This window comes from Oryctolagus cuniculus, chromosome 12 (assembly GCF_964237555.1).
Source record: "Oryctolagus cuniculus chromosome 12, mOryCun1.1, whole genome shotgun sequence".
NCBI lineage: Eukaryota > Metazoa > Chordata > Mammalia > Lagomorpha > Leporidae > Oryctolagus > Oryctolagus cuniculus.
The window spans coordinates 85,737,600-85,764,457 of record NC_091443.1 but is presented as its reverse complement, the minus strand read 5'-3'; the positions used below and the strand labels follow the sequence as shown (position 1 = coordinate 85,764,457).

The following is a 26,858-nucleotide window of genomic DNA, read 5'->3' as shown; positions in this document are numbered from 1 at the left end:
TTCTTGAATAAATAAGTAAATGACATACGTACGTATATACATACACACACACACACACACACACAATAATAATTCAGTTTCCATAAGGATTTGCAAAGCAAAAAAGCCAGAAGTCATCTTAACCCTGCATTCCTCTTTTAGAAGGAACTGTTTCTTTGGACCTGTGTATGTAAAACATATGCCACCTCCTCTTAGACGATATATTAAGTTCCTAAGGTGCTGGCCAGAGGAAATTCTAGCTTTAATTCAATGCAAACTGAGCCCCCCCACCCACATCAGCCACATGGAAGTTTCTCAAAGCTAACGTAAAAGTGATGGGAACAAGCAAGCACTTCTGATGTTCGAGGTACAAAGCTGGACCACAGCAACTTGACACCCGTTCATCTCACTTGATTTCCACTCCAACCTCCTGTCTTTGAGTCATTTTCAAAACATGATTACCACAGATACACATTTCTCAACTGACTTTTTCTTTAACTGTTCCACTAAGAGGCCTTTATAGATATTCTCCCCCTAGACACCTTCACCATCAAATTATATCCTAAGGAAGAAGGTTTTGTTGGGTACGGTTATGAATTTACTGGGTGAAGGAAGCCATTGTATTATCTTAGATTTTTTTTTTTAACAGTCCCTGCCCCATGCCAAAACAACAAAACAATTTACACTTCTCTTGAGGATGCAGATCATGGATAGAGGCAAACACACACACACACACACACACACACACACACACACGAGGATCTCACACAAGCCAAGGCACTGGCGGGCTTGCCACAGCAGTTCAACAGCAGTTCAACCCCAAGTGGAAAACATACATGATTCAAGTTGCAGTAAGAACATCTGTGATGTAATACAAGTAGTGGCTCTCAAAAGATGGTTTCCTGCACCACAGAGGTGGGAACTGGGAGTTTGTTAGGGCTGCAGAATCTCAGCCCCACTCCGATCTGCATCAGCTACTTGGGAGGGGGCCCAGCCATCCTCGGTTAGCAAGCCCCCCAGGTGACTCTGATGCATGCTATAGTGTGAGCAGCACCTGAGCTAAGGGCTTCACAACAGGGTTTTACGATGCAATGTGCACAGTCGCACAGGTTGGCCACAGGCACAGAAAACACCAGTGCATCTATGTTTTTCCCCACCCCGAAGAGCAGTGTTAACTTCCGAATTCTGGCACAGATGGGCTTACCTTGGAGTTCTCCATGACGCTCTCAATGCAGTCAAAGTAAGAGAGGTCACTAACAGGCTCATTAGGATTGTCCAACATGCCCTTGACAGTCTACAGAAGGAGAACACAACTTAACAAGCAAGCAGGTATCACCGAACAAGAGAAATCCGACACAAAACAAAGCCTTCCACTTCTGGCCATGGTCACTCATTCAACTGATTCCTGAGTGGGATTCGCATGACATTATCAGGGCTGCACGCTGCCTGCTAGCAGCAACACACGGGCTGGGGTAAGGTGCGGGTGTCTCAGGCTGGCTTTGCAGAGATGAGAAGAGCTTGCTTTCAGTTTTAAAGGATCAAAGCAAAGGATTTTTTTTTTTTTTTTTTTTTTTTTTTGGACAGGCAGAGTGGACAGTGAGAGAGAGAGACAGAGAGAAAAGTCTTCCTTTGCCATTGGTTCACCCTCCAATGGCCGCTGCGGCTGGTACACTGCGGCCAGTGCACCGCGCTGATCCAATGGTAGGAGCCAGGTGCTTCTCCTGGTCTCCCATGGGGTGCAGGGCCCAAGCACTTGGGCCATCCTCCACTGCACTCCCTGGCCACAGCAGAGAGCTGGCCTGGAAGAGGGGCAACCAGGACAGAATCCGGCGCCCCAACCGGGACTAGAACCTGGTGTGCCAGCACCGCTAGGCAGAGGATTAGCCTATTGAGCCGCGGTGCCGGCCGAGCACAGGATTTTTTAAAATGAGGTTTGAAAGTTAGCGCAACATAACACACTGATGGTCATTTGGGTAACTCTAAGGAGTTTAAATTTCAAGGACTGCTTCATTTGCTTTTTTATGAATGATAGGAACCTCAGTTTCTCAATTCTGGAAACTTTTCATGGGAAGGCATCAAAGAAAGTAATTGTCCCCAAACTTTCCCTTAGTGTTCCAGCACCACTCGTTTTAAATTTAAACAGTAAAGAAAATGCCTACTCTTGTTTAGGTCCCCACCAAGCAAACAGGTACAGACTGGATACTTTATCCTTATTGCCAAGCCACTACAATCAGTGCCAGCTTTCCGACTATCATCACCTCTGCTAGCAACTTGGGAGGGCATGTGCCAGGGCAGAAGGGCCTGGGGATACATCTACTCAACTCCTGCCCACCCAGAGTGCACACTGGGGCCCAGCATCCTCCGGAGTTCAGCCAACAAAAAGTCAACATCAGGTGTTTGGTGCAGCTGGTAAGAAACCTCTTGGGACACCTGAATCCCATACTGGAATGCCTGGGTTTGAATCTCGGCTCTACTTCTGATTCTAGCTTCCTGCTAAAATGCACTTGGGGAGACAGCAGGTGACGGTGCAAGTATCTGGGTCCCTGCCACTCATGTGTGGGACCCAAAATAAGGTCTTGGATCTGGGCTTTGGCAGGCACTTGGGGAGTGAACTAGTGGATAGATCTCTCTCTCTCTCTCTCTCTCTCTCTCTGCCTTTCAGATAAAACAAAAATAAATACCTAAGATTTTAGGAAAGGAAGACAACATCATCTGAGTTAGCAAAGGATGAAGAGAGATACGTAATGGGAACTGCTGGGCCATTCAGCTCGAGGAGGAGAGGGCAGCAAGCATAGCCCATGGCATTTGCTGCTGGGATAATGAAAACTATTCCAGTAACAGCAATCCTGAAATAGTCACATTCTGGCAACCAAAGATACCCCTGAAGAACACAGCGTACCCAGGCCACGTGGGATCATTAGTTCAACAGCCCACACAGCATTTAGGTTTGCCAAAGCAATCGGATGGGAACAGGGTGCTCATTCAGCCCAGGTGAGGAACCGCTGCCCTGTTTTCAGAACGCTGCAGCCCTGTGGTCACGATCCCCTCCTTACCCAGCTGTGCACCACGGCCCGCTGCCACTGTTGGAGAGAGCCTCAGTCCAACGCTGGGGAAGCCGCAGTGGGCATCCTTCTCACTCCAGACCCATGCTGATCACCCATCCAGCAGACTGAAGGTACACTGGGCACAACTAGTTCTTACCTACCGAGAGCACCACGGGCTGCTGAATGTAACCAGCACTGAACAGGGCTGCTCTAAGAGCAACCAGGCACCCTGATTTTATGTGGATCCAAAAATGTCCCGTGGGCATGCCTGGATTTTCAATTGCAAATAACCAGTCTGTGAATTTACATTGAAAAGCACCCATAACTGCCTTCTAGGCCATGAGGGGGCTGCACGGCCACCTTGATTGTACAGTAATAAGGGCTTGTGCTTAAAGTGTATAGGGAAATCATTTTCACTCCAAAAGCACACCTACCCAACCTCCATTTCTCTCCCAATTATTCTAGAATATTCTCTCCAGCACTTTTCAGGTAGACAGTGCTGATCTTCAGCCTATACCCAACCCCCAAAGGATCTTTTCCTAGTTGAAATAAAGTATCTTTGCACATCTCATCTTTGTGAACTAAGAGGAAGCAGAAATGATTATCCCAGTCAAACACTTATCTCTAGATCCTTCCCACTACGATTAGGTGTTTGCCTCCCAGAAAAGACAGAAGGTGAGAGGAGAGGAAATTAACCCCCATAGAATTACAGAAGCGACACCCACGCACGTGCACGTGCAGGCTCCCACCCTCAGCAGGCTTCCAGGGTACCTACCTCGAGCTCCCGGAGGGCGTTGTCACACTCCTTCTGGCCAGGAGCTTGCTGGGTGCACAAAGTGATGAGCTGATTGATGCTCTCTGTCACAGCTCTGTGATGGAAACAGGAAAAGTTGTTTCTTTGTTTCCTTGTGAAGATCAACAGTCATTTCCCCAACAACACTTTGTGGTTTCACCAGAAACATTCATGCAATTCATTCACTATTTAGACTGAGGGCCCCCTGAGAGCTCTTATACTGGCTCCATATAACCGAAAATAAACCACACCCAGGGAACACAGAGTAACCACCTTGCTGCTGAGTTTTCATTTCATTTATTCTTTTTTTTTTTTTTTTAAGATTTATTTATTTATTTGAAAGGCAGAGCCATAGAGAAGCAGAGGCAGAAAGAGAGAGAGAGAGGTCTTCCAACCACTAGTTCACTCCCCAAACGGCCACAATGGCTGGAGCTGCATTGATTTGAAGCCAGGAACCTCCTCCAGGTTTCCCACATGGGTGCAGGGGCCCAAGGACCTGGGCCATCCTCCACTGCCCTCCCAGGCCACGGCAGAGAGCTGGACTGGAGCAGCCGGGAACCAAAGCGGCACCCACGTGGGATGCTGGCACAGCAGGCGGTGGCTCTACCCTTCACACCACAGCACTGGCCACTCATTTACTCTTTATTTATTTATTTTATTTGACAGGTAGGGTTATAGACAGTGAGAGAGAGAGAGAGACAGAGAGAGAGAGAGAGAGACAGAGAGAAAGGTCTTCCTTCCATTGGTTCACTCCCCAAATGGCCGCAATGGATGGAGCTGCGCCGATCTGAAGCCAGGAGCCAGGTGTTTCTTCCTGGTCTCCCATGCATGTGCAGGGGCCCAGGCACTTGGGCCATCCTCCACTGACTTCCCGGGCCACAGCAGCGAGCTGGACTGGAAGAGGAGCAACCAGCACTCGAACCCGGTGCCCATATGGGATGCCGGTGCTGCAGGCGGAGGATTAACCAAGTGCGCTACGGCACTGGCCACTACTCATTTACTCTTAAGAGGTACTAGTGGTTCTTTTGTGAAGGTGTGATATCTTAACATAGTCATAAGGAAGAATTTGAAATGAAGTCATAAATAGCGAAGACATCTCATTAGCACAGGCTTTCATTAGCAGCCCAAGAGAAATAACATTTTCCCTACAAGGCTCTTTTGCGAAGCCTTTGCATATTTTGGGCTATTTATTTACTTGAAAGGCAGAGATACAGAGGGAGAGAAGGAAAAGGAGAAAGAATGAGAGAAAGAATGATCTTCCATCTGCTAGTTTACTCTCCAAATCACTGCAATGGCTAGAGTTGGCGAGACTGAAGCTAGGAACTAGGAGCTTCTTCCAGGTCTCCTATGTGGGTACAGAGACCCAAGCTCTTGGACCATCCTTCATTGAAGGATATCTTCACAGGTATATTAGCAGGGAGCTGGGATGGAGGTGGAACAGCTGGCACTTGAACTGGTATCCACATAGGATGCTGGCATTGCAGCTGACAGCTTTACTTGGTACACCATAACGCTAGCCCCAATACATATTTTTAAACATAGCAGACATATAAGGGATTATAGACATATAAGGAAAATGGAATTATAGTTTTTTTATGGTGCCCAAAATTTTAAAATCCATGCACATGAGTGGTCTTCAAAAAGCTTATAAAAAAGCACATTATAATAACTACATATAGATTTTGAATTTCTTTGCATCAAAATATACTTATTTTTAAATTCCATTCTTTGAGTGCTTTAAAGAACCTTCATATAGTAATTGTCTATCATTTCAAAAATCTATACAGTAAATTGTGTATGAATAACTTGTTGCTTGAAGATAACCCCAAATTATTTTTAAAAGCTTATTAATTTTTATTTATTTGACAGGTAGAGCAATGCAGAGAGAAAGATTTTCCATCTGTTGGTTCTCGCCTCCAAGCCACAGTGGGGTCTGTGTCAGGCTGAAGCCAGGAGCCTGTCTGGAACTCCATCTGTGTCTCCCTTGGGGTGGCAGGGACCCACCCAAGTACTTCACCAACATCTCCGCCCCCCAGGACATGCCTTAGCAGGAGGCTGGAACTGGGAGTGGAGCTGCACCACAGTGCCTGTAACCTCCCCACCCCAGATTCTTTAAGACATCTACTTTCTTTGTTAAAATTAGAAAGGATAAACTGGAGACTCTCACAAGGTTTTCTGTGTGCTCTGTTCTCCTTAGAATGTAGGAAGCATCGCAGAATTTCTTGTACACGGACAAGGATTCCACCCCTCCTGAGCACCCCCTGCTTGATCTGTCTGAGGTTACAACATGGATAATTTAGAAAGTCACGGTTCATTTTGATTTAACTTTCCATAAGGTGTGAAAAATACTTTCTCTCTTTCCTTTTGGCATGTGGAAGTCCAGTTGTTCCAACCCCACTAGTTGAAAAGACGAGCCTCTATCCAATGAATTGCTTCTGTGAAACTGCTGACCATGAAGCGGCCATCCACGTTCCAGTCTATGAGGGTCTACTTCTGGGCTGTCTGTGTGCCATTAACCTGTGTGTCTAACCTTCCACCGACACCACACTGTCTTCACTGCTGTAGCTTTATATTGAGTCTCAAAATTGAATATCTTGCACGTCATAAATGAAAAACCTAAGAGATTTGCACCAACTCCCTAAGGAGAAGCTACAAATAAGGAGCTGACACATTGAAATCTCTGACTTCAGAGCCAGACTCGCTCTCCATTTTTGCCTGGCCAACCTGGTGCACGCTTCTGGCAGTGCCTTGAACTCCATGCACAGTTTCTACAAGGCAGCTACAAGGCAGCTTTAAACAGAAACAAAATGGGGCTCATATTGCTGTTAATTGCTAACATAACACCGTATAATAAAAAAGATGCCTCATTTTATTAGTGAAATTGGCTTTGCAGCTTCCCACAGAATATCAAATTAGACGGAAAGGATGTTGTGAATGGACAAAAGCAATCAGCTTAATTATTGGATGAAAGACTGCTTGCAATTGCAAATCGAGCTGGGATGATGGGAAGAGGAAAAACATTCTTGAATTCAGGAAAGAATCCCCATACATCGTTGTTCAAAGACTGATCCTGGTGACTCATTTATTTGGGGAAAAGCGCTTCAACGAAGGTGCAGGCTCTGCTGTGCAAAGCAGGAGAACAACCCAGCCAGCAGGGCCCTGCTCAGCTCCAGTGGCCACGACCTATGCACCTGCAGTGTCCCACAGAGAGCCCAGCACCATGGCCTGCATGGTAGCCTTCAAAGACTTGCTTCTGAGTGGACAGGCCAGCTTATGTCAAGACATTCACGGGTGCAGGTTGCCCTCTACTGTGTGACGGCAGGGTCACTGAGATTTTTTCCACCCATCACAGATGTTTTTCATTCAAGCGTGTTTCTGTATTTCTGGTTTATCTGTATCTTTTAAGAGACTTATTTATTTGAAAGGCAGGTGAGACAGAGGGAGATAGAGAGACAGAGGCAAAAAGAGATCTTCCATCTGCAGGTTCACTCTGCAAATAGCTGCAATGGCTGGGGCTGAGCCACTCCAAACCCATGAGCCAGGAGCTTCATCAGGGTCTCCCATGTGTGTGGCAGGGGCCCATGCACTTGGGCCATCCTCTGCTGCTTTCCCAGCAGGTTAATGGATTGGAAGTGGAGCAGCCTACACTTGCACTGGTGGTCATGTGAGATACAAGCATCACAAGCAGTGGCTTAACCCACTATGCCACAACACTAGTCCCTTTTTTTTTTTTTTTAAACATAATTTCTGTATTAAAGATGTAAGTATTTCCTGGCCTGAAGCACCAGCATCCCATATGGGTGCCTGTTCTGCTCCACTTCTGATCCAGCTCTGCTGTGGCTTGGGAAAGCAGTAGAAGATGGTCCAAGTCCTTGGGCCCCTGCACCTGCATGGGAGACCCGGAAGAAGCTTTTGGCTCCTGGCTTCGGATTGGAGTAGCTCCAGCCATTGCAGCCAACTGGGGAGTGAACCAGCCACAGGCAGAGGGTTAGCCTACTTTGTCATAGTGCTGGCCCCTGTACTTTTATTTTTTATAGTGTTTTTAATGCTCAGAGTTATACAAGTTTTTTATTATTTTATCTCATTTTTATAATATATTTAAAGTAAAATATATTTAATGTTTCATATGTAAAATAAAAGCTCAATAACTATAATTTTGCTACTAGAGCTCGCATTTCCATCTTGAGTTCTATCTAGCCATTATGTTTTTTTATTTTTTATTTTTATTATTTTTTTTTTTTTGACAGGCAGAGTGGACAGTGAGAGAGAGAGAGACAGAGAGAAAGGTCTTCCTTTGCCGTTGGTTCACCCTCCAATGGTCGCCGCGGCCGGCGCGCTGCGACCGGCGCACCGCGCTGATCCGATGGCAGGAGCCAGGAGCCAGGTGCTTTTCCTGGTCTCCCATGGGGTGCAGGGCCCAAGCACCTGGGCCATCCTCTGCTGCACTCCCTGGCCACAGCAGAGAGCTGGCCTGGAAGAGGGGCAACCGGGACAGAATCCGGCGCCCCAACCGGGACTAGAACCTGGTGTGCCGGCGCCGCTAGGCAGAGGATTAGCCTAGTGAGCCGTGGCGCCGGCAATCTAGCCATTATGTTTTTAAAAAATTGGGAGCTGCAACTTCAAAAGTTAAAAAAGCCTTTCTGAACTAAATCCATTTAGTGCTCAGAGAGATTGAGGATTCTGTCTGGGAATTCACAATGGAAGTGGAATTGGGGCGGGATGGGAGGACAAAGTGGAGCCATCTGTGCACCAGACAACCTCTGAAGCCCAATCCACAGGTGAGCAGCTGACACGGCAAACAGAAGCACCAGACATCTTCCTTCCTCAAGGGGAGAGGAGCTTAGGAAGGGAAGCAAAAGCAAATCAATATCACCCCTAAGTATCCCCTAGGTCCTGCTACCCATGAGGCCAGGGAATTAAAAAATAAAAGAGGTTAAATGTATCTAGGACAGCAAGGTGCTTGTGATCCAATCCAACTGCAGAGGCGAGACAATGGAACACACAGAAGTGGAACCAAAGAACCTGATGCTCAGGGCAGGACACCAGCTGGGACAAAGAAACACAGAAAGGAAGAAAATCAATCACCATGAGGCATGGATTCTGCACAGAGGAGAGTGTTCAACGTGAGCTGGAGCAATTGGAAAAGTCAGGGCTGAATGAGACCCTGATGGAGATAGGGAGAGAACATTCTAGAATCGACCAACGCGGGAGCAAAGGCCCCATGGACCATTTTCTCCCTGAGAGGGTGAAGGCAGTCCTTCTGCTCATGCTCCTTGCTGGGTGAGCCTTTTCCAGACCCAGGAGACCTGCCCTGTAGGACCCTCAAGCCCAAGCACAGGGTGGGTGTCTGGTCTACAATTGAGGCACCCACACCCCACATCACAGTACCTGAGTGGGATTCCTGGTTCTGCTCCCAATTCCTGGTTCCTGCAAATGTGCACCTTGGGAAGCAGTGGTAATGGCTCAAGGAGTTGTTTTCCCACTCCCACACCTGAGACTTGGATTGAGTTCCTGGCTCTAGACTTCTGCCTCCAAGCTGCTGTGGGCATTTGGGGAGCTAACCAGCAAATAGGCAAGCACACTCTGTCTCTCTCTGCCTCTCAAACGCCTATATGAAAATTACAAGCAGAACACCAAAAGTCTGGGGGTGGCTAGGAAGGCAGGCACGGCTCACACATTCCCAGGAACTCTGTTGGGAAGCGGACAACTGGCCAGGGCCAGGAGTGAGGCTGGCAGCTGTGGATGTGAAGGTGTCCCAGCTTTGTCGTTTTTCTGGCCGGGGTGAAGATGTGAGAGCAGCAGCTCAGAGAAGATGCGTAGACATAGGACCCTCCCTTGTTTTGTAATTACAAGCTCAAGTCCTATCCCCTTGCCTAGGTTCAGGGTCACCAGACCAGCCCCTGGTGGAGAAGCCCGATGACTGGCTCATGGAAGGTCTCCAGCTCCCCACAACTGATCAGAAAAGAGCCAGAGCCCATCCAAGAGGGACATCCAACAGAAAATGACTTTCTGCCTGTAGACATCAAAAACTGAGGACCTGGGCTCCCTGTGTGTACCTGGGCTTGGGAGCAGAATTCCAAGCCGAGAAAGACATTCTCTCCTTTCAAAGCAAGCCTCTTTCCCAGAGCACAAAGGCCCAGGGACCACAAGGATAGGTGTTTCAAGTCTGCTGACACAGGTGCAGGACAGGCTTGAGGCAGTCTGGGCCTGCGTTCCAGCAGTGGCATCCCTGAGACTATGGGGGCGTGCACACAGAGGACAGGCAGGGAGGGCTTGGCTGTATCAAGAATATGGATGGCAGGGAACTGAAGACTTCAGGCCAAGAGATCAGATATTGTCACTCAATCCTCTGTTCACTGCACAAGGCCAGGACAAGATGGAGCAGTGCTATGTACTGCCCTGACTCCGCGAGCACCAGACCCCTGTCACAGGCATCCTGTGTGCCCAGCTGCCAGAGCTGTGCCTCGCCCACATCAAGCACACCATAACTGCCCCCCCCCCCACCGTGGCAGAGTTCTGCCTCCCACGAGGCGTCTGCCTGACCCACCTGACCTGGCTGCAATTTGTGCTGAGAAACTCACCCTCCACCCCGCCCCTGGGAGCAGAGGCTTGCAAAACCATGCCAAGAAACCAAGGAGAATGTGCCACCTGCCTTGCAGAGTTTCCTCCCAAGATGGCAGTTTTCCCATGCTGATTGTTAAGTGCCTCCTGGGCTATAAAAACACAAGCCTGGGAACTGTCAGCCGCTGCAAGTCAGGAGGGAGACACAGAAAGCTTGGTGACTGGGGCTCCAGGTGTGTTCTTCAAAGCCACCACCAGGGGGCCTGCAGGGACCCACATTGCTTCCCATGTCTGCTTCCTTCTGTGTCTGGATTTCCAAAGTCCAGTACTCGCCTCTGCTTCCCACTGTTTAAGAGAGTGAACAACACGTTTCACCGTGGAAGGCAAAATTTGGGAATGAGGCCAAAAAATGATAACAAACATCTGAGCTCAGATAACCGGAAATGTCAATTGCCTCAGCCAAAGACTCTTAGGAAAAAGCAGTCATCAAGAAGAGGGGTTCTATATCAGAATTAGCGCTGAACAGAACAGACCAGATATCACCACCACCCCCAATCCCATCCCAAGCCTTCCACCATCAAAGGAAGGAATGAGTTTACAGGAACAATCAAGCGATGAGGTGGGGAGATGGGAAGATCATTATCTAATTCCCTAGCGGCTGGAGTGAATGTTTGCAGCTACAATATATTACCAGGCAAACAATGAAAAAAAAAAACAAAACAGGGTTTTGCAAGGAAACTGCTCTGCCTTTATCTAGTCCTACACACACACACACATGAAAAATAAAACTATGAACGAAGAGGAGATGGGAGGCTCTGGCCACTAATACCTAGGGATGCTACGTAAGGATGTTGCAGCCCACGCCTGCACTCTGCAAATGCACACGTGCAGGAGGTAGGGCAACTCAACTCATGCAGCTCAAACAGTTACGCTCAGGCTAACGCGTAGGACTCCCGACTTCCACAGCTCAAAACTCAGCGGCTGAGCCCCTATCAAGTACGAAGGAACACACAAACGAAACCCTGCTTTCGCCACACAAGAGGTCAGCACCAAGCTCAGCCTTTCCCACAATCACTCTTCTGTACGTTTTGAAACATTTCCAGCTATTCCACACCCCCAGTAGTCCTGCCTGCATTATCTCACTGTATCACCTGATATTAAATCATGCTAAGAAAACATCTGTACCACCCAGAATCGTAACACACGCTCCCCTCTGGGTTCAGGAAAACCAATGGAGGCTGCTCATCGAAGATGTTCCAGGGCTGTCGCTGCAGCTGCTGTGAGCACTAGCATTCAATCACTAGCCACTGGGCCCAAGGAACAGCAATTACGTCGTGTCATTCAGTTTCCTGGGGGAGAGCACCAGGAAAGGAGGATACTAAGATCATCCTCAACGCAGAGTCGTGTTGTAACACAGCTCCAAAAACAGTTACTCCCACTGGGACTCCACTCAGCCCGCGCTGGAGCCCACCCACAGGTGATGGATGGACGAGGTTCAATTACAACAATTATTTATTTGAGAAGCAGAGAGACAGAGACACACACATGGAAACAACTAGCTCCCTTCCAATGGTTCATTCCCTAAATACCCACAATGACTGGGGGATGGGTAAGAGGTGCAAACAACCCTCCCATGTGAATGGCAGGAATTCAACTACTTGAACCATCACTGCTGCCCCCCAGGGTCTGTGATACCAGGGAGCTGGAATCAGGAATTGAACCCAGAGACTCAAGTGGGATGCAGGCATCTTCACTACTAGGACAAAAAGCTGGCCCTAAATTCAATTCAACATTAACGTCAGGTACATGGTATGTGTTTTTTAAATGTCTGTTGAATGACTTTCTGAAAACTGTCTTCTTTCTACTTGTAAGTCTTTTCAGATTTCTTTTCAATAAGCAAATGTGACTTTCATGGTGTGAAAAAACACAGCACTACTTAAAATCTATTTAAGCCATTAGGCTTGCAAGTCAGTGGGGGCTGGAGGTCTGTGCATGTCCCTACCAAAAGGCTGAATGGGAAGACACAAGGCCTCGGTAGTGGGGAAGGAACATGGACATGAGCCAGTTTTATAAAATTCCACACTCTCCATCACTTGATGCCACTGACAGCAACATAACAACAGCACCAATTCTTTGCTCAGTCAGAGCAGCATATCCCACAGACAGCAACAACGTTCTTGAAACACACGTGAAGGCACATACTCCCCACTCTTACCTTGCTGCTGCGGCCAGGAGATTCTTCGCGTTGGGAGCTCCCGGATCTACAGAGAGAGATTTGGCTGCTAACAAGAGCTTGCTGGATGCCATGGAGATGTTCTTGAGGTTCCCTATCACCTGGATCTGGTCTTCTTTCGTCTGGAAGGTCAACAGGAGCCAGAGGCATTAGGGACTGACTGCCCATTTCTCCCGGGAAGCACTCAGAGAGCTCAGAGCAGCATCTTGAGATGCAGGCCAAGTTACCTGTACAGACTGTGTTAAAACCAATTCATGGGCAGACACCTAGCTCACTGAGATGCTGCCAGGGTCTACACTGCCCCCAAAAGGATGCTCAGACCATGATGTGCACAACTAGCGATGAAATCCTTCTCCAAGTGGATTGGCCAAGAGCTGTGCTTTCTCACAAGCAGAGGCACTGCGGGCCGTGGTGAGGGGGAGCCGCACCAATGCACAGAGCAGGCACCCGTTCCGGCGTCTTGCTCAACAATGCTGCAGTTGTCATGGGGCTTGGACATCCCGGCCTGGCACAAACGCCCAGCACTGCCCCACTATTCAGAGCTGCTCGCATCCCAGAAGTGCCTGACTTGGGAAAAGACACATCTCTCACCTGGCTGGCTGGCCACTGGAGCAACGAACCAGGTACCTAACAGAACAACACACACCCCTCTGCCTCTCTGTTTGGGAGCAGCCAGGATCTCAGGAGAAAGCAGCTCTGCAAGCTGCCACCAGACCAGCCAGGCTCCCTGGTTGTGAACAAGCTGCTTATCTGTTCATCGGAAGGAGCCAGTGTGTAATCACTTCGTGCTCACAGTCAGCCGCAGTGCATTCAAACGGGCCCACAAAACCTCAAACACAGACACATTTTTTTTTACTCTATTATCCCACATTTGAAGAGCTGTCCCGATCTCTGCTAAGCATTCTTCTCTTCCCCCGGCCCCCAGAACGCCGAGGTAAAAGGATGGCATCAGCGAGGGTCCTGGGAAAAGCCAAGCTTCCTCGCCAGGAGTACTTCACCCAGAAGCGGATAGCATCTTTGGGAATGCCATCCCTGTGAGGTCATGGGGATCCCTCAACAGCACCACAAATGCAACTGTGTGGCCTGTTGACAGGTTCCATATTCCCATCACAGAAGAAACACCTGTTTGTCCAACTGGCCACAAGGGTATAAGGGTCATCAGAGGAGATAAGCTAAGGTCATGGTCAACTCCAGGTAGTCACCTCCACCTGCACTTGGCCAGCCAGCTCAATACCAACGTGGTCTCCTCTTACACCCACCTGTGCTTGGCCAGCCATCTCAATGCCAGCATCGAGGAATTCGTCGAAATCATCACTGAACTTTCCAGAGGCTGCGGCCAGTTCTCCGCTCTGACCCCGGGTTGCGTGGACGACTTCCCCAGCAGACTGGTTCAGATCAGCTGCTGCCTGGTTCAGTTCACTCTGAGCTTCCTGGAAAGGCTTTGTGCTGGGAGGGAGCTGTGGCAGACAGAGAGCACACCCCATGAGAAGCCCTACTTTGCTCGGGAAGGATGAAGACAGGCAGTGTGCAGCGCAGCCAGGCTCTCTGGGGCTGCATTTCTGAGACACTGAGACTACAAGGCTCCGTGTCCTTGGAGCCCAGGTCAAGCTTCACCTTCAACATACACACATGCATTCACTCGGGATTACTGATCGCCTACTTGGTGCTGCGTGCTGTGTCCCCCAAGCATCCCTCCCCATCCATGAGCCTCACCGAATCCACAAGCAGCTTCTTGCTGGACTCCCCAATGCTCTTCAAGGCCACGTCCACATCCTTCTGCCCAGGGAGGCAGTTCACGCAGTTATTCAAGGAGTGTGACACGGCTTTGGCCACCTGAAAGCACAAAAGGCGGGGAGAGGGAAGCACCATTAGGAAGCCACTTCCAGTATAAGCCGTACCCTCACTGGGCTTCTCGCTCTGTCCTAATGAAAGGCCTGACGCAGTGACACAGCGTTCACCACCTGCTCTCCAAAGCCAGGCTCCAAAAACACCTGCAAGGTTCCAAAAACACCTGCGGGAGTCACAGTGTTCACACCAGCGAAAGGAGCCCAGGAGACACCTGCCAGCACAGCCACGTTAACTGTGACCACAAGCCCCAGTCCCGTGCCTCACCTGAGCTAGCCTCTGCTGACTCTCTGCATCTCCAGGTGCAATCAGGGCCTGCTTGGCTTCTTGGATGAGCATGGCGGAGCCCTCCATCACGTCCCGAGCAGAATCCAACATGGCGTGGGCAGCTGCAGGGTCACTTGTGGATGCGGCCACTCCCCGGGCAGCCTGGGCCAGTGTTTTCAGAGCCTGGGCTGTCTCTCTAGCAGCCACTCCTAGGGATAAGAGCCCATTAGACTTTCTATTAGATTCTGTCTAAAAGTCACAACTGCAAACAAGGACTGGGGCCCCTCTGGATTAGGTGTTGTTACAGGAGGGCTTCCGTGGTTAATTTTACAATATAGTTGCTGTGCTTCTGGGCCAATCCAAGAGAAACTGTAATAAATGCAATGTTGAAAAGTTTTTCCCTCTGACGTCCCCTGTTACCACAATCCTAAATCTAAACACCAAGCACCAGGGAGCAAGGGTATCGGTTTTTTCTCCTTCTCAGATCAGAATGCTGTGAGAGTCACATACATTGTTAGGTCTAACAGCTCATTCGTTTTTCATACTGCACAGTGTCCAGTATTTGCTTATTCCTCTTCTGTTGACGGACATCTGGGTTGTTTCCCATTCGGAACTGTCATGCATAAAGCTACCAAGAAAGTCCTTATACATACAGAAAAATTTCCATTGTATATAAACCCAGGAAGTTGAATTGCTGGGTCACAGTATATAGGTAGCTTCAGATGATTCCACAGTTTTCCAAAATGGTTTTGCCATCATCCAAACTACCAACAATGCCTAAGAGTTGCAGGTGCTCCACATCCTAGCCCACACTTACTATTGTCAGATTTCTAATCTTAAACTTTCTAGTAAGTGTGTACTTGTATTACAATGAGGTTTCAACGTTTATACCCTAATGAGTAATGGCATTGATCATCTTTTCATACACTTAATGGCCATCTGAATGTCCTCTTTCATCAAGGGCCCACTTCTCTCTCTAAATTCATTGCTAGGCCTGAGGTTTCCTAAGGTCAGACACTCCTGACGGTGTGCTTTGAGATAGGCTTCTTGTTAGGACATTCAGAATATGCATGAAAGAAGCACATAGCAATGTCTCACTCAGCTTCAAAGTGACCATTTTCTACAGGACCAGTGGGATGGGCTCCAGCAGCCCTTGAGCATGGCTTTCATCATGCTCCTTTGGCAGAAGAGCATGGGAGGTCTTTTCCTCACTGAGCACGAGGCCCCGTAATACAACAGTGGAGAAGTCTCTGGGCTCACAAAACAAGACAGCTGTGCAGTCCAGTGCAGTGCAGAATTGCAAGTTGCACAGATGGAAGACAGCTCCACGAGCTAATCAAGGCAGGTCACAAAGCTGTCAATCTACCTCTTATCACATGGCAGTCCCGCATGCAGTTTGTAGAATAAAATGTGTGTGTGGTGTGCACATACAATTTGAGATGGGGGGAGGTGTTTCCATCTGCTGGTTTACTCCCGAATGCCTACAAAGGCCAGAACTGGGCCAGAGCTGGAGCCTGGAGCTGGGAAGTCAATCCAAGTCTCCCAGGTGGGTGGCAGGGACCCAGTTTCTCTTGCTGCTCCTTAGGGGAAAGCTGGAGTCAGAAGCCACAGCTGGGAATCGAACCCAGACACTCAGATGTGGAATACAGGTATCTTAATGAGCGTCTTAACTGCTAGATTCAAAATCTATGCCAAAAGAATTTTTTAAAAGAGTATTTATTTTTTAGAAAGGCAGAGATACAGAGAGAGGAGTAGAGAAAGAGACTTTCCATCTGCTGGTTCACTCCCCAGTTGGTCACAGGCGCTTCCTCCGGGTCTCCCTTGAAGGTGCAGGGGCTCAAGTACCTGGGACATCCTCTGCAGCTCTCCCAGGCACATTAGCAGGGAGCCGGATTGGAAGTGGTGCAGCCAGGACTCAAACTGGTGCCCCTATGGGATGTCAGCACTGCAGGCAGAAGATCAACCTCCTGTGCCACAGTGCTGGCCCCAGGAATTTTAAACAAGTGTTTTTTAAGGCAGAGGAAAAACCCATAGGAAGAAACACGAAGGTAAATGCAGCTAAGGGGAAGGTGAAATTCTGCCTGAGGAGAACAACCATTCCGTTGTTCTTGTGACATTTGGATGAAAGACTGAAGGCTGTTGCTGCTCACAGGAGCACTGGGTGTGTGGGTGGTGCTCACATGACCACAGGGACAGGCTTGTGGGATCCAGGTTGTTTGCCTGGGGATCTGATCGTGTCGGGATCACCACTGCGAATGTTGCTCTGAATTCAGCCACACTTAGCCCTGGGGATTCATGGGCTGTCTGGCCCTGCTGGCCTTGTTTCATCCTTCTGATGGTATGACCTCCTTTTTCCTGGAAACCTGAAGCTCTGGCTTTGCTGCTGGTTAGCTGTGTGGCCTAGAGTGCTGCCTTTCCCCCTGGACCTCAGCTTCCCTGAGTTGTGGGGCCAGGGGCTGTAGGGGAGAGGATGTATTTAGGAGAAGCTGAGATGCTAGCTCTGACCTTCTAGAACTTTCTTGTGACTTCTAGAATCTTCTTCTTGTTTTCCCATTCATCATACAGACTCTTGAATTCAATTCTACTTGAGTTGTATGAGAATTCAGAAGAAAAAACATTCAAATGCTTCAAAGAAAAGGCCATTTAGGTAAGACCCATTTATGGAAAACTCTTTTTATGGGCTCCGACAATGCTAAAAAGACAGAAACTGGAAGGGCTAAATTCCAAAAGTCCAAGATTGTCCATCCCACGTGTTTCCCACTCAGGACTCGCTGTGAAATCTCAAGGCACATCAAGGATGCTCCATGGAGGAATCAGGTTTCCAGGAAAAAGGAGGTCATACCATCAGAAGGATAAAACAAGGCCAGCAGGGCCAGACAGCCCTCGAATCCCCAGGGCTAAGTGTGGCTGAATTCAGAGCAACATTCGCAGTGGTGATCCCGACACGATCAGATCCTCAAGCAAACAACCTGGCTCCCACGAGCCTGTCCCGTGGTCATGTGAGCACCATGGCACCACAACAGTCAGTGGGAAATTCTAACGCAGACTCCTGGTTCAGTGACCACACTCCTTTGAAAACACAGATGACTTTCAGTCTTCTTGCCATCTGGATCTTCAATTATATTCAGTGGCAGAGTCTCAAGATGATATTCCAAGTGATAACAAATAGAGGAGCACGCTTCACAATGGCTGTAGTTCCTGTGTGTTACATATGGACTACACAGCTCACCAGGTGAACACCAAGTGTGACATAAATCAGCCAACTGTTCCACAACGTCTGCAAAAGGTTGCTTATGTGGCTGGATGTCGCCACACAGAAACACACTGTACACTGCACTGGCCAACCAAACACTGCACTAAATGGCCGCCCTGTGGGTAGCTCAAGTGGAACTTCCGAATGTGCCTTGTGTGCCCAGGGGAACTCAGACCCAGGGAGAACCTGGCCACGTTCGCTCTCTCTTCTCGCCTTCCACCCATCCTTAAACTGTCCTGAAACTGCCTGCAAGGAGAGGAACAGTTGCCTTCTGATTTTTCAACCTTCTCAAACCCTCTTCTCACACGACTTCCTGGGCGATAGCTCCCTCTCTCCTGATTTCCAGGCCCTTCCTCAGGGCTGCTGTTCTCATTTCTTCTCAAGATTTCTATTGCTCAGCTTTCTTCTTAACTAGTTGGGCCAGGTTTTTTCAGAGTTACACTTAATAAACTTTTTCTACTACTCCCATAGACAAATTTATCTCCTTCCAGTCACCAGGTTCAAGATATATGGCATCCACGTCACTTTGCTTACCTCTACACCTGCCCATTTCTAACCTGTCACCAAGCACTGTCAGATCTCTCTCTCCACCACAGAATGGGTCTTGTCTGGGTTTATACTACAGCCTGTTTTCTGGTCTCTCTTCTCCAACTTTGTTCCTCTCCAGCGTATTCTATACAACGAAGGAAGGGCGCCCTGCCTGAGGGTACTTGAAAAGGTTTATGGAAAACTAGAATTAGAATTTTATTATAGTGTACAACCACTTTGAAATCCAGCCTTGTCTACCCCAATACATGTTTTTCATGAACTTTTTGAAGGCCTTATTTGAAGGCCTTATGTATGCACAGGTATAAAAGGCAATCGAGCTGTAAGCTGCAGTTGAAAATCCTTACTATTTTCTCATGTCCTTACATCAAACCTCAAATGATTTATGTAGGCTTCTGAGGTCCTTTAGGACGTGACCTGGCCTAACTCTGCAGACTTGTCCTCCTTGCTTTTCACCTGAATCTCTCCCCCAACCCCATCCCCAGCTCCTTTGCTCAGGCAGCCCTCTTCTCTCCCACGTGTGAGACACCACTCAGTGGAGGCTCCCACAGCCTGACGAAACAAGCAGTGTTTCTCCGAGGCTGGGTTTCAGATGCCACCCACACAGGCTGTGATGTTATCAGATGATGTTATCAGATGATGCAATGTGTAAGGCAATCTTCCCCCACCAAACATGCATTTCCTCATCGACATGCAAAATCTTGCAAGATTTTGGGATGTGTAGAAAATCTGTACAACATTAAGTATGTCTCATATACTCTATGTTTTGTAAAACCTCAGTATCTCTCAGATACTCTGATTTGCTTTCATCCTCCTAGAATGCCAAGAGGAGTTCTAAATAAGCCTCACAACATGGTCAGGTGTCAATTCTCTTTGGCAAATTCCATGACCTTCCCATTAGAACAGAATTGTAAATTGCTACTATTGCAGGTATTATAGCATAACTTCCTTTGTATTCCTATTGTGCTCTTTTTACAGTTTATTTATTTTATTTGAAAGGCAGAGAAAGAGAGACAGACAGATGACAGAGACAGAGACAGACAGAGTCAAAAAGACTGAGCGATCTTCCAGCCCCTCCACTCTCCAGATGCCAGCAACAGCTAGGGCTAAGACCAGCCAAAATGAGGAGCTGAGAACTCAGTCTGGAGCTCCCACACAGGTGGCAGGGACCCAAGCACTGGAACCATCACTGCTGCCTCCCAGGATGCACATCAGCAGGAAGCTGGTTGGGAAGTGGCAGAGCTAGGACTCGAACCAGGAATGCGACAAGGGACGTCTTAACCACTATGACAAACGCCTGCCCCTCATCTGCTCTTTTTGTTTTCGAAGTAATAAATGTACAGTTTTAAAATCAACGAGGATTTTGTATGCAGTATTGACAGAATAACAGATTCAAGTCACCCTTCCCACAGAGAAACACCTAAGAACACTGGAAAACTATACAAAACATCTGTTGGAAGGCACTGGAGAGATACTAAGGCAATAATGTCAGCAGGGCCAAGATCTTGACAAGGACAACAGAGACAGGTGAAACGGTGCTCAGGGCTGCTCCGCCCCCCTGCCGGGACATTTCCCAGTCTGCTAATTGTTGTCAAGAAGTGGAGAAGCTAAGCAGAGCTTCCTGCGGTGCTCTGGCAAGGGTGAAAACAATGGAGTTCTGAGCGGAAGATTCAGAACAGACCTGGTTAATGCACAGTCTTCCAGATGGCACACACAGAGGGCTACAGCCAAAAACGCCAACTTGAGAATCTACCCTAGAAGCTGCAGGCAGCCCAGTTCTTGCATGTTTATGGTGATTTGTTCCTATCTTTTGAAAGTTATTTATTTGAGAGGTACACAGAGACAGAAAGACAGATAAAACATGTTCCTATCCACTGGTTCATTTCCCAAATGCCTGTGATGGTCAGCACTCACTTGGGCTGAGGCCAGATCTAGGTCTCCCACATGGGTGGCAGGAGCCCAGTACCTTGAACCATCACTGCTGTCTTCCAGGGTCTGCATTAGCAAGAAGCTGAAATGAGTACTTTGTAGTGGGAATTGAACCCAGGCACTCTGATATAGGATGCAGGTTTCTTAACTGGTGTCTTAATTGCTAGTCCAGACACTTAACCCCCTGTTCCAGTATTAACCAAGCGACAGAAGCAAAGGCTATGCTACACACAGAAGGAAACAGTGCAGGGTTTCAAATTATCTCCATAATTTAAAACAGCAATGCCTGGCTTTTTTTTTTTTTTTTTTTTAAAGCATGTGTGTGTATTTATCTCAGAAATACCAGGAGACAAGACTAATGGCTAAAAATCAAGGGGGATAAAAGCCACACACACAATAAAAACGAGCCCACAGGTGATCCAGATATTAAAAAGTTATTAAACCTGGACTTGAAGAAATTAGATAATAAAACACAGAACTTCCCCCACAGAAACAAACTACAAGGGTACTTATAAAAGTTTATAGAAAAATATAATTAAAAGATGAACTCAGTACAGAAAAATATTTGAAATCCATGTAGTTCTTCCACAATGTACATCTTCCACGAATCTTTTGAACATCCTTGCTGTACATGAATTTCAAAATTACATGCACCAAAATTAACTTACTTTTTAATTCTGTTTTACATAAATGTCTGGAAATTCCCTTGTATAATGAAATGATATTCTAAAACTAAAAGAAAAAAATGACATTTGCAATTAAAATCAGTCTTGAGGTAGGCATCTGGCCTAGTGGTTTAGACGCTGGCTAAGGCCCCAGCATCCCATACTGAAGTGTCTGGACTCCAGCCCCGGTTCTAGCTCAGGCAGTGAATTCCTGGCTCCAGGCTGTGGCCTTAGCCCAGCTCTGGCTGCTGTGGCTACATGGGGAGTGAACCAGGAGATGGCAGACCACTCTATCTCTTGAATAAAGAAAAATTAAAAAATTCAAATCTTCATAGAAGGGACTGAAAGCAGAACAGACACATCTCCGGAGAGGAACAGTGACCTGGGAGGTAAACCAAAAGCAAATACTGAGCATGGAGCATGGAGAGGAAGAAGGAGTTTCAAAAATCACCATGTAAAGGTCTAACACCTGGGGAAACTAGGATCTATAAAGAGGAAGAGAGAAAACGAGGAGGAAGCAGTATTTGAAGACACAAAGGTTAAGAGTTTTTGCAAACTGATGTAAAGCACCAAATCCTACTTTCCAGGAGTACTACAACCCAAAGAAGGATAAATACTCAAGAAAACCCATTTAGGCACAGTGCTTCAAAGCCAAAGCTGGAGAAAATTTAAAAAGGAGGCAGAGGGGAAAAATAAAACCACATTACCTGTATAGCTGACTTCATAACAGAAATAAAGAAGCCAGAAGACAATGGGATAGCATCTTCAAAGGGCTGGGAGAAAGGAACTGCCAACCTACAATTTTATAATAAGTGAAATTATCCACCAACACTAGAGGCCAAACAAAGGCATTTTTAGACAAACAAAATTGCAGAGAATTTGTCACCAGTGGATTTGTAGTAAAGGGAATAATGGAGCAAATTCTCCAGGTGGAAGGGAAATGACCCTGTGTGGAAACACAGGAAAGGGTGGGGCTGACCCTAAGTGAACAGCAATGGCGTGAAACACGACTGGGACTGAGACTGACATCTACGCAGAATTAAAACCCACAGCCAATGATTGGAGAACAAGGTAAATGAAGTTAAAGTGTCCCAAGATTCTTGTGCTAGACAGGAAGAGCTACACAGAACAACCTACCTTAAAGAAATAAAAAAAAAAAAAGCATAGTAAATGAATGTACAATCAGTAAACTAATCAAGGGGAAGGATGCAGAATTTGACCAATAGAGAGAGTAAGGAACACTACCATGTGTACAACACACAGAAAACAAATACTAAGATGGCAGAATCAAACCCCATCACATCAGTAACTACATATAAGTAGACAAAATACTCCAGTCCAGGAAAAAAACTGTCACACCAACATACAACCCCCCGCCCTGAGACACACAGACCCAAAGAACAACCACAAGCTCACAAGACACACGCGAAATATAAGCATGCAGAAAAAGTGAAAACAAGAGGATGGGAAGAGCTGGATCATACACCCAACAGCACAACAAAGTCGTCTACACAGAAAATGAAACTGCACAGAGATAGGGGAAGACCTACATAAATGGAAGAATGTGCCCTCTTCACAGATTACAAGACTCAGGAACACAAAATTATCAATTCTCCCCAAATTGATTCAATAATAATCCCAATTTAAAACAGGGCGTTTGTCTGTAGAAATTGACAGGCTGAAGCTAAAGTTTATGTGAAGATGAAAAGGGCCAAGAACAGTCAATAAGAATGTGAGAAAGACTAACACAGCTGGTCTCACCAGACATTAAGACTTGGAACAGAAGTGTAGTCCTTAGGAAAATGTGGTACTAACAGAATAACAGGGATTAAATCCACTGAAAATAGGTGCACCTACGCATGCATGTTCAGGTGACAACCACACGGCATGGAAGACCACTGGGCAAAGAACGGTCTTTTCCATCGCTGCTGTTGCGCCAAATGAGTAGCTGCGTGGAACACAGGGTGAACCCCTACCACACACACACACAACTCAGCTCCACATGGATCACAGTACTAACTATGACAAGTGAGATAATAAAGTTCCAGAATATGACAGTACCTTCATGACCTCATACAGTCTCAAATGTTTAAACAGGACACAAAAAGTCTTAACCATACAGGAAAAGAATGGCAAATTTGTATCAAAATTAGAAAACAAATCACCCAAAAACAACTTTAAGAGGATAAAAAGGCAAGTCACAAGATACAAGAAATAGATATCTAAGCAACAGATAAGGAAAAGATGGATAACCCAAGTTTTCAAACATTGGCAAAACATACAAACTTTGTAAAACAGCCATTAAACATAGAAAACTTCAGTGGCATAGTTCATCAGAGAAACGTAAGTTAAATCCATAATGTGACACTACTACACAGCACCAGAATAGCTAAAATTAAAAGGCTAACAAGGGGCCGGCGCTGTGGTGTAGCGGGAAAGCCACCACTGCAGTGCCAGCATATGGGTGCTGGTTCGAGTCCTGGCTGCTCCACTTCTGATCCAGTTCTCTGCTATGGTCTAGCAGTACAAGATGGCCCAAGTTCTTGGGTCCCTGCACCCATGTGGGTGACACAGAAGAAGCTCCTGGCTCCTGATCCGTTCAGCTCCAGCCATTGCGGTCAATTGGGGAGTGAACCAGTGGATGAAAGACCTCCCTCCCTCCCTCCCTCTCTCTCTCTAACTCTAACTCTAACTCTGACTTTCAAGTAAAGAAATAAAATCTTAAAAAAAAAAAAAAAAAAACAAAAAAAAAAAACAAGGATGTAGAACAAGCGGAATTTTCAACATTGCTCAAAGTATACTGAACAGACAGAGTCTTTGGGCGAGCAATCCACTCCCAGGTATGCATCTTGAAAATGTTTACTTGCTCTCACTAGACAACTCATACCAGAAATGTTCATAATAGTGATTTTTTTTATACAACCCAAATTTCCATCCAAGGTTTAAAGGCTAACAACAGGCACATTTGTACAATAAAACACTCTAGAAAACAGTGGGAATAAAAAGACTACTACTTGTCCTGTGAAGGAGTCTCACAAAAAATAATGCTCTAAAGGAGCTAGACACAAGGGGACACATACTGTATGGTCCCATCTGTTCAGCGTTCAATAACAGGCAAAAGGAAATTGATGCTGTTAGAAGCCATCAGAGTTTGCCGAAGGAGAGGCTCAGAGATCAGGAGGGGTACAAAGGAACATCTGGGAGACCAAGAATGTCCTATTTCTTAACCTTGGTAGAGGCTTCTTGGGTGCATCCAATTTATGTTATTTAAGAGGCAGTGAGACAGAGAGAGATACAGACAGATGGAAAGATCGTACATCCACTAGTTTACTTCCTAAACATCTGTAACGACCAGGACTTGGAGTTGTGTATCTTATCTGGGTTTCCTACATATGTGGCAAGGACCCAACTACTTGAGCCATCCATTACCTATTGGGTCCCAGGGTGCACATTAGCAGAAAGCTGGATTCAGGAGCAGAGCAGGGGCTCAAACCCAGGTACTCTGACACGGGATGAGTGTCCCCAGAAGCATCTCGGCCACTAGGCCAAGCACCTGTCACAGGGTACATGCAATTTGTGGTAACTTATGAAGGCATTCACTTAAGACATATGCTGTCTTTGGTATATACTATAATAGTTTATATTTCAAAAGCAAAAGTCAAGCAGTAATACTATATAATAAAAAGCAATAATCCCAAATCCTCCCTTCCCCATCTGAATCCCACTTCTAGAGCGGCTCAGTTTTAGTTTTCTTCCAGTATTTCATAGTTTTGGGTAATCTGCTTACATTGAATCTCCACAGTTTTTCACTTTTCAGTATGTTTAGACTTCTCACTATGGTAACATTTGCTATTTGGTATAAGTTTCTGCTTTTCTTAGCTGATGGCTACACAATCTGGTCCTTATAGAGACTCCTGTTCAGGGAGTCTCCTGGCTTCAGGGGCAGTAGGCATCACCAACACTCAATTATCCCTGATCCCCACCCCGTAACGGGGCAGCACAAACAAGTTTGCCTCTCATTGGCCTTCCCAGCCCCGGAGACCCGGGGGTTTGTATCCATTTGGCTTCAAAGGTTACCACTCATCTAGGTCCTTCCATCTTTGCAAATTTCAGTGACATTTTATTTGCAGTCATTCTTCTCTTTAGCGGGATTTCAGAAATCATGGATAGATCTGGGCATGTGTAATTACTATTTAATTATTCTTTGCTTATAAGCCTATTAGGGGTGAGCCACAGATGCTTCAGGGAGATCATATTTTATTAGTCTTTCAATACTGAACATCAAGCCCCAAAGGAGGACATGGAGAGTACTTGAAAAATATGAAGGTACTTCCAAAAGTTAATGGAAAAAGAGAATTAAGAGATAAGTTTATTTTGGTACCAATTTTTTTTTGAAATGCATGCATTCAAGGGGTCTTCCGAAAGTTTCCAGAAAATGTGTATTTTGAAACCCAGGCAATGTTTATTCACAATATGTATTTTCTGATAACTTTCTGGAGATGCCTCATATGCACAGATTTCAAATTTCTTAGCACCAAAATAAACTTATCTTTTAATTCTAGTGTTCCCTGTGAGCATTTTAGAGTCTGCTGTATGTAATGAACTGCTGGGGACATAGAGTCAGGCTTATTTGACAACTCTGTGACCTCCCTCCCCAGACCCCTAAGTGGTCTGCACCAGGCCCACGGTCTCACCTGTGTAGTGCTCATTGCCTTGGGCAGCACAGGTGAGGAGCTGCGCCATGGAGGAGCCCACTGCCTTAGAGGTACTTCCCAGGTCCTGTGCACACTTCTCCAGCTAGAAGAACATCCAAGGAGCAAGAGAACTTAGAAAACAGGTGTCCTGAGGTTTTAGTGCAATTCAGAAAAATAATGCAGCCCAAACCTTGAGCCCTAGCTCCTTCCCAGTGCATACACCTATGGTGTTAAACAAGAGGAGCAGTTGGCTACAGAGGAGAGAGCACAGCTGTAGACAATCCGGATACAAACGCCTGCCCCTTGCCTCTAGTCACTTGCTGTGAGAGACTGGGCGAGTTCCTGCACCTCGCCAAGCCTGCTTCCTGAAGAGATCATAACACTGAGGCTCAGGTTTTCAGAGAACTAATGTCAGTTCTCAACAAATGGCAGCTATTAGTATTATACCTTTAGAAGCGAATTTAGAAGGTCTGCAACAAATCCTTAGTGGGGATTAATTATGCCTTAGCAGGAAGTGGGCACACATCCTGTGCCACCTTCCTTGACATGGGGGACCATCAACCTTGCTCAATTGGATCATTACACTTGGCACGGCTCCAAGTGAAAGGAAACACAATGGAAAGAGATCTTTGGTGAGATAACTGGGATTACGGAAATGGGCATGGTGTTTGCTTCCCACGAACAGTGTGTCACCCTGTTTAGTAAACCAAATAAAACAATCAAAGAACAGAGTTGATCAAGGCCTGGGGTGTGGATAATTACTTGATGACGACATGAGGGTAACATTTTGGAAGAAAATTTCTGGGTGAACCACAAGAGTACACAAAGGCTTCCGGGAACACTTGTATTTTAAACCCCAGAAGCTGTTTCCCAGGAGAGAAAAGTGCCTTCACAAATAAGCAAGCTAGCCACCAATAACATGGTGCACACACCTTTCAAAGCTAACCATTTCTTTCAAAGTTACGTGGTATTTCTCACATTCTAACTGTTCTGTTCTTGCACATTAAGGTAAAATTCGTGCCAGGCCAGTCTTTCCAGTGTTCACTGGG

At 46.7% G+C, this 26,858-nt stretch overlaps 1 protein-coding gene across 26 annotated transcripts in view; it reads right to left on the bottom strand.

Moving 5' to 3' along the window:
• The window catches only part of TLN2 (talin 2), a 480,480-nt gene that overhangs the window by 95,894 nt on the left and 357,728 nt on the right, over positions 1-26,858 (bottom strand). For all 26 annotated transcript variants that reach the window (XM_070054308.1, XM_070054305.1, XM_070054330.1 and 23 more), the window contains 7 exons: positions 25,810-25,912; positions 14,723-14,931; positions 14,324-14,443; positions 13,870-14,067; positions 12,593-12,732; positions 3,799-3,892; positions 1,184-1,273 (listed from right to left, as the gene is read on the bottom strand). In XM_070054308.1, coding sequence (XP_069910409.1) covers positions 1,184-1,273; positions 3,799-3,892; positions 12,593-12,732; positions 13,870-14,067; positions 14,324-14,443; positions 14,723-14,931; positions 25,810-25,912 — 954 coding nt within the window. The remainder of the gene's footprint in view (positions 1-1,183; positions 1,274-3,798; positions 3,893-12,592; positions 12,733-13,869; positions 14,068-14,323; positions 14,444-14,722; positions 14,932-25,809; positions 25,913-26,858) is intronic.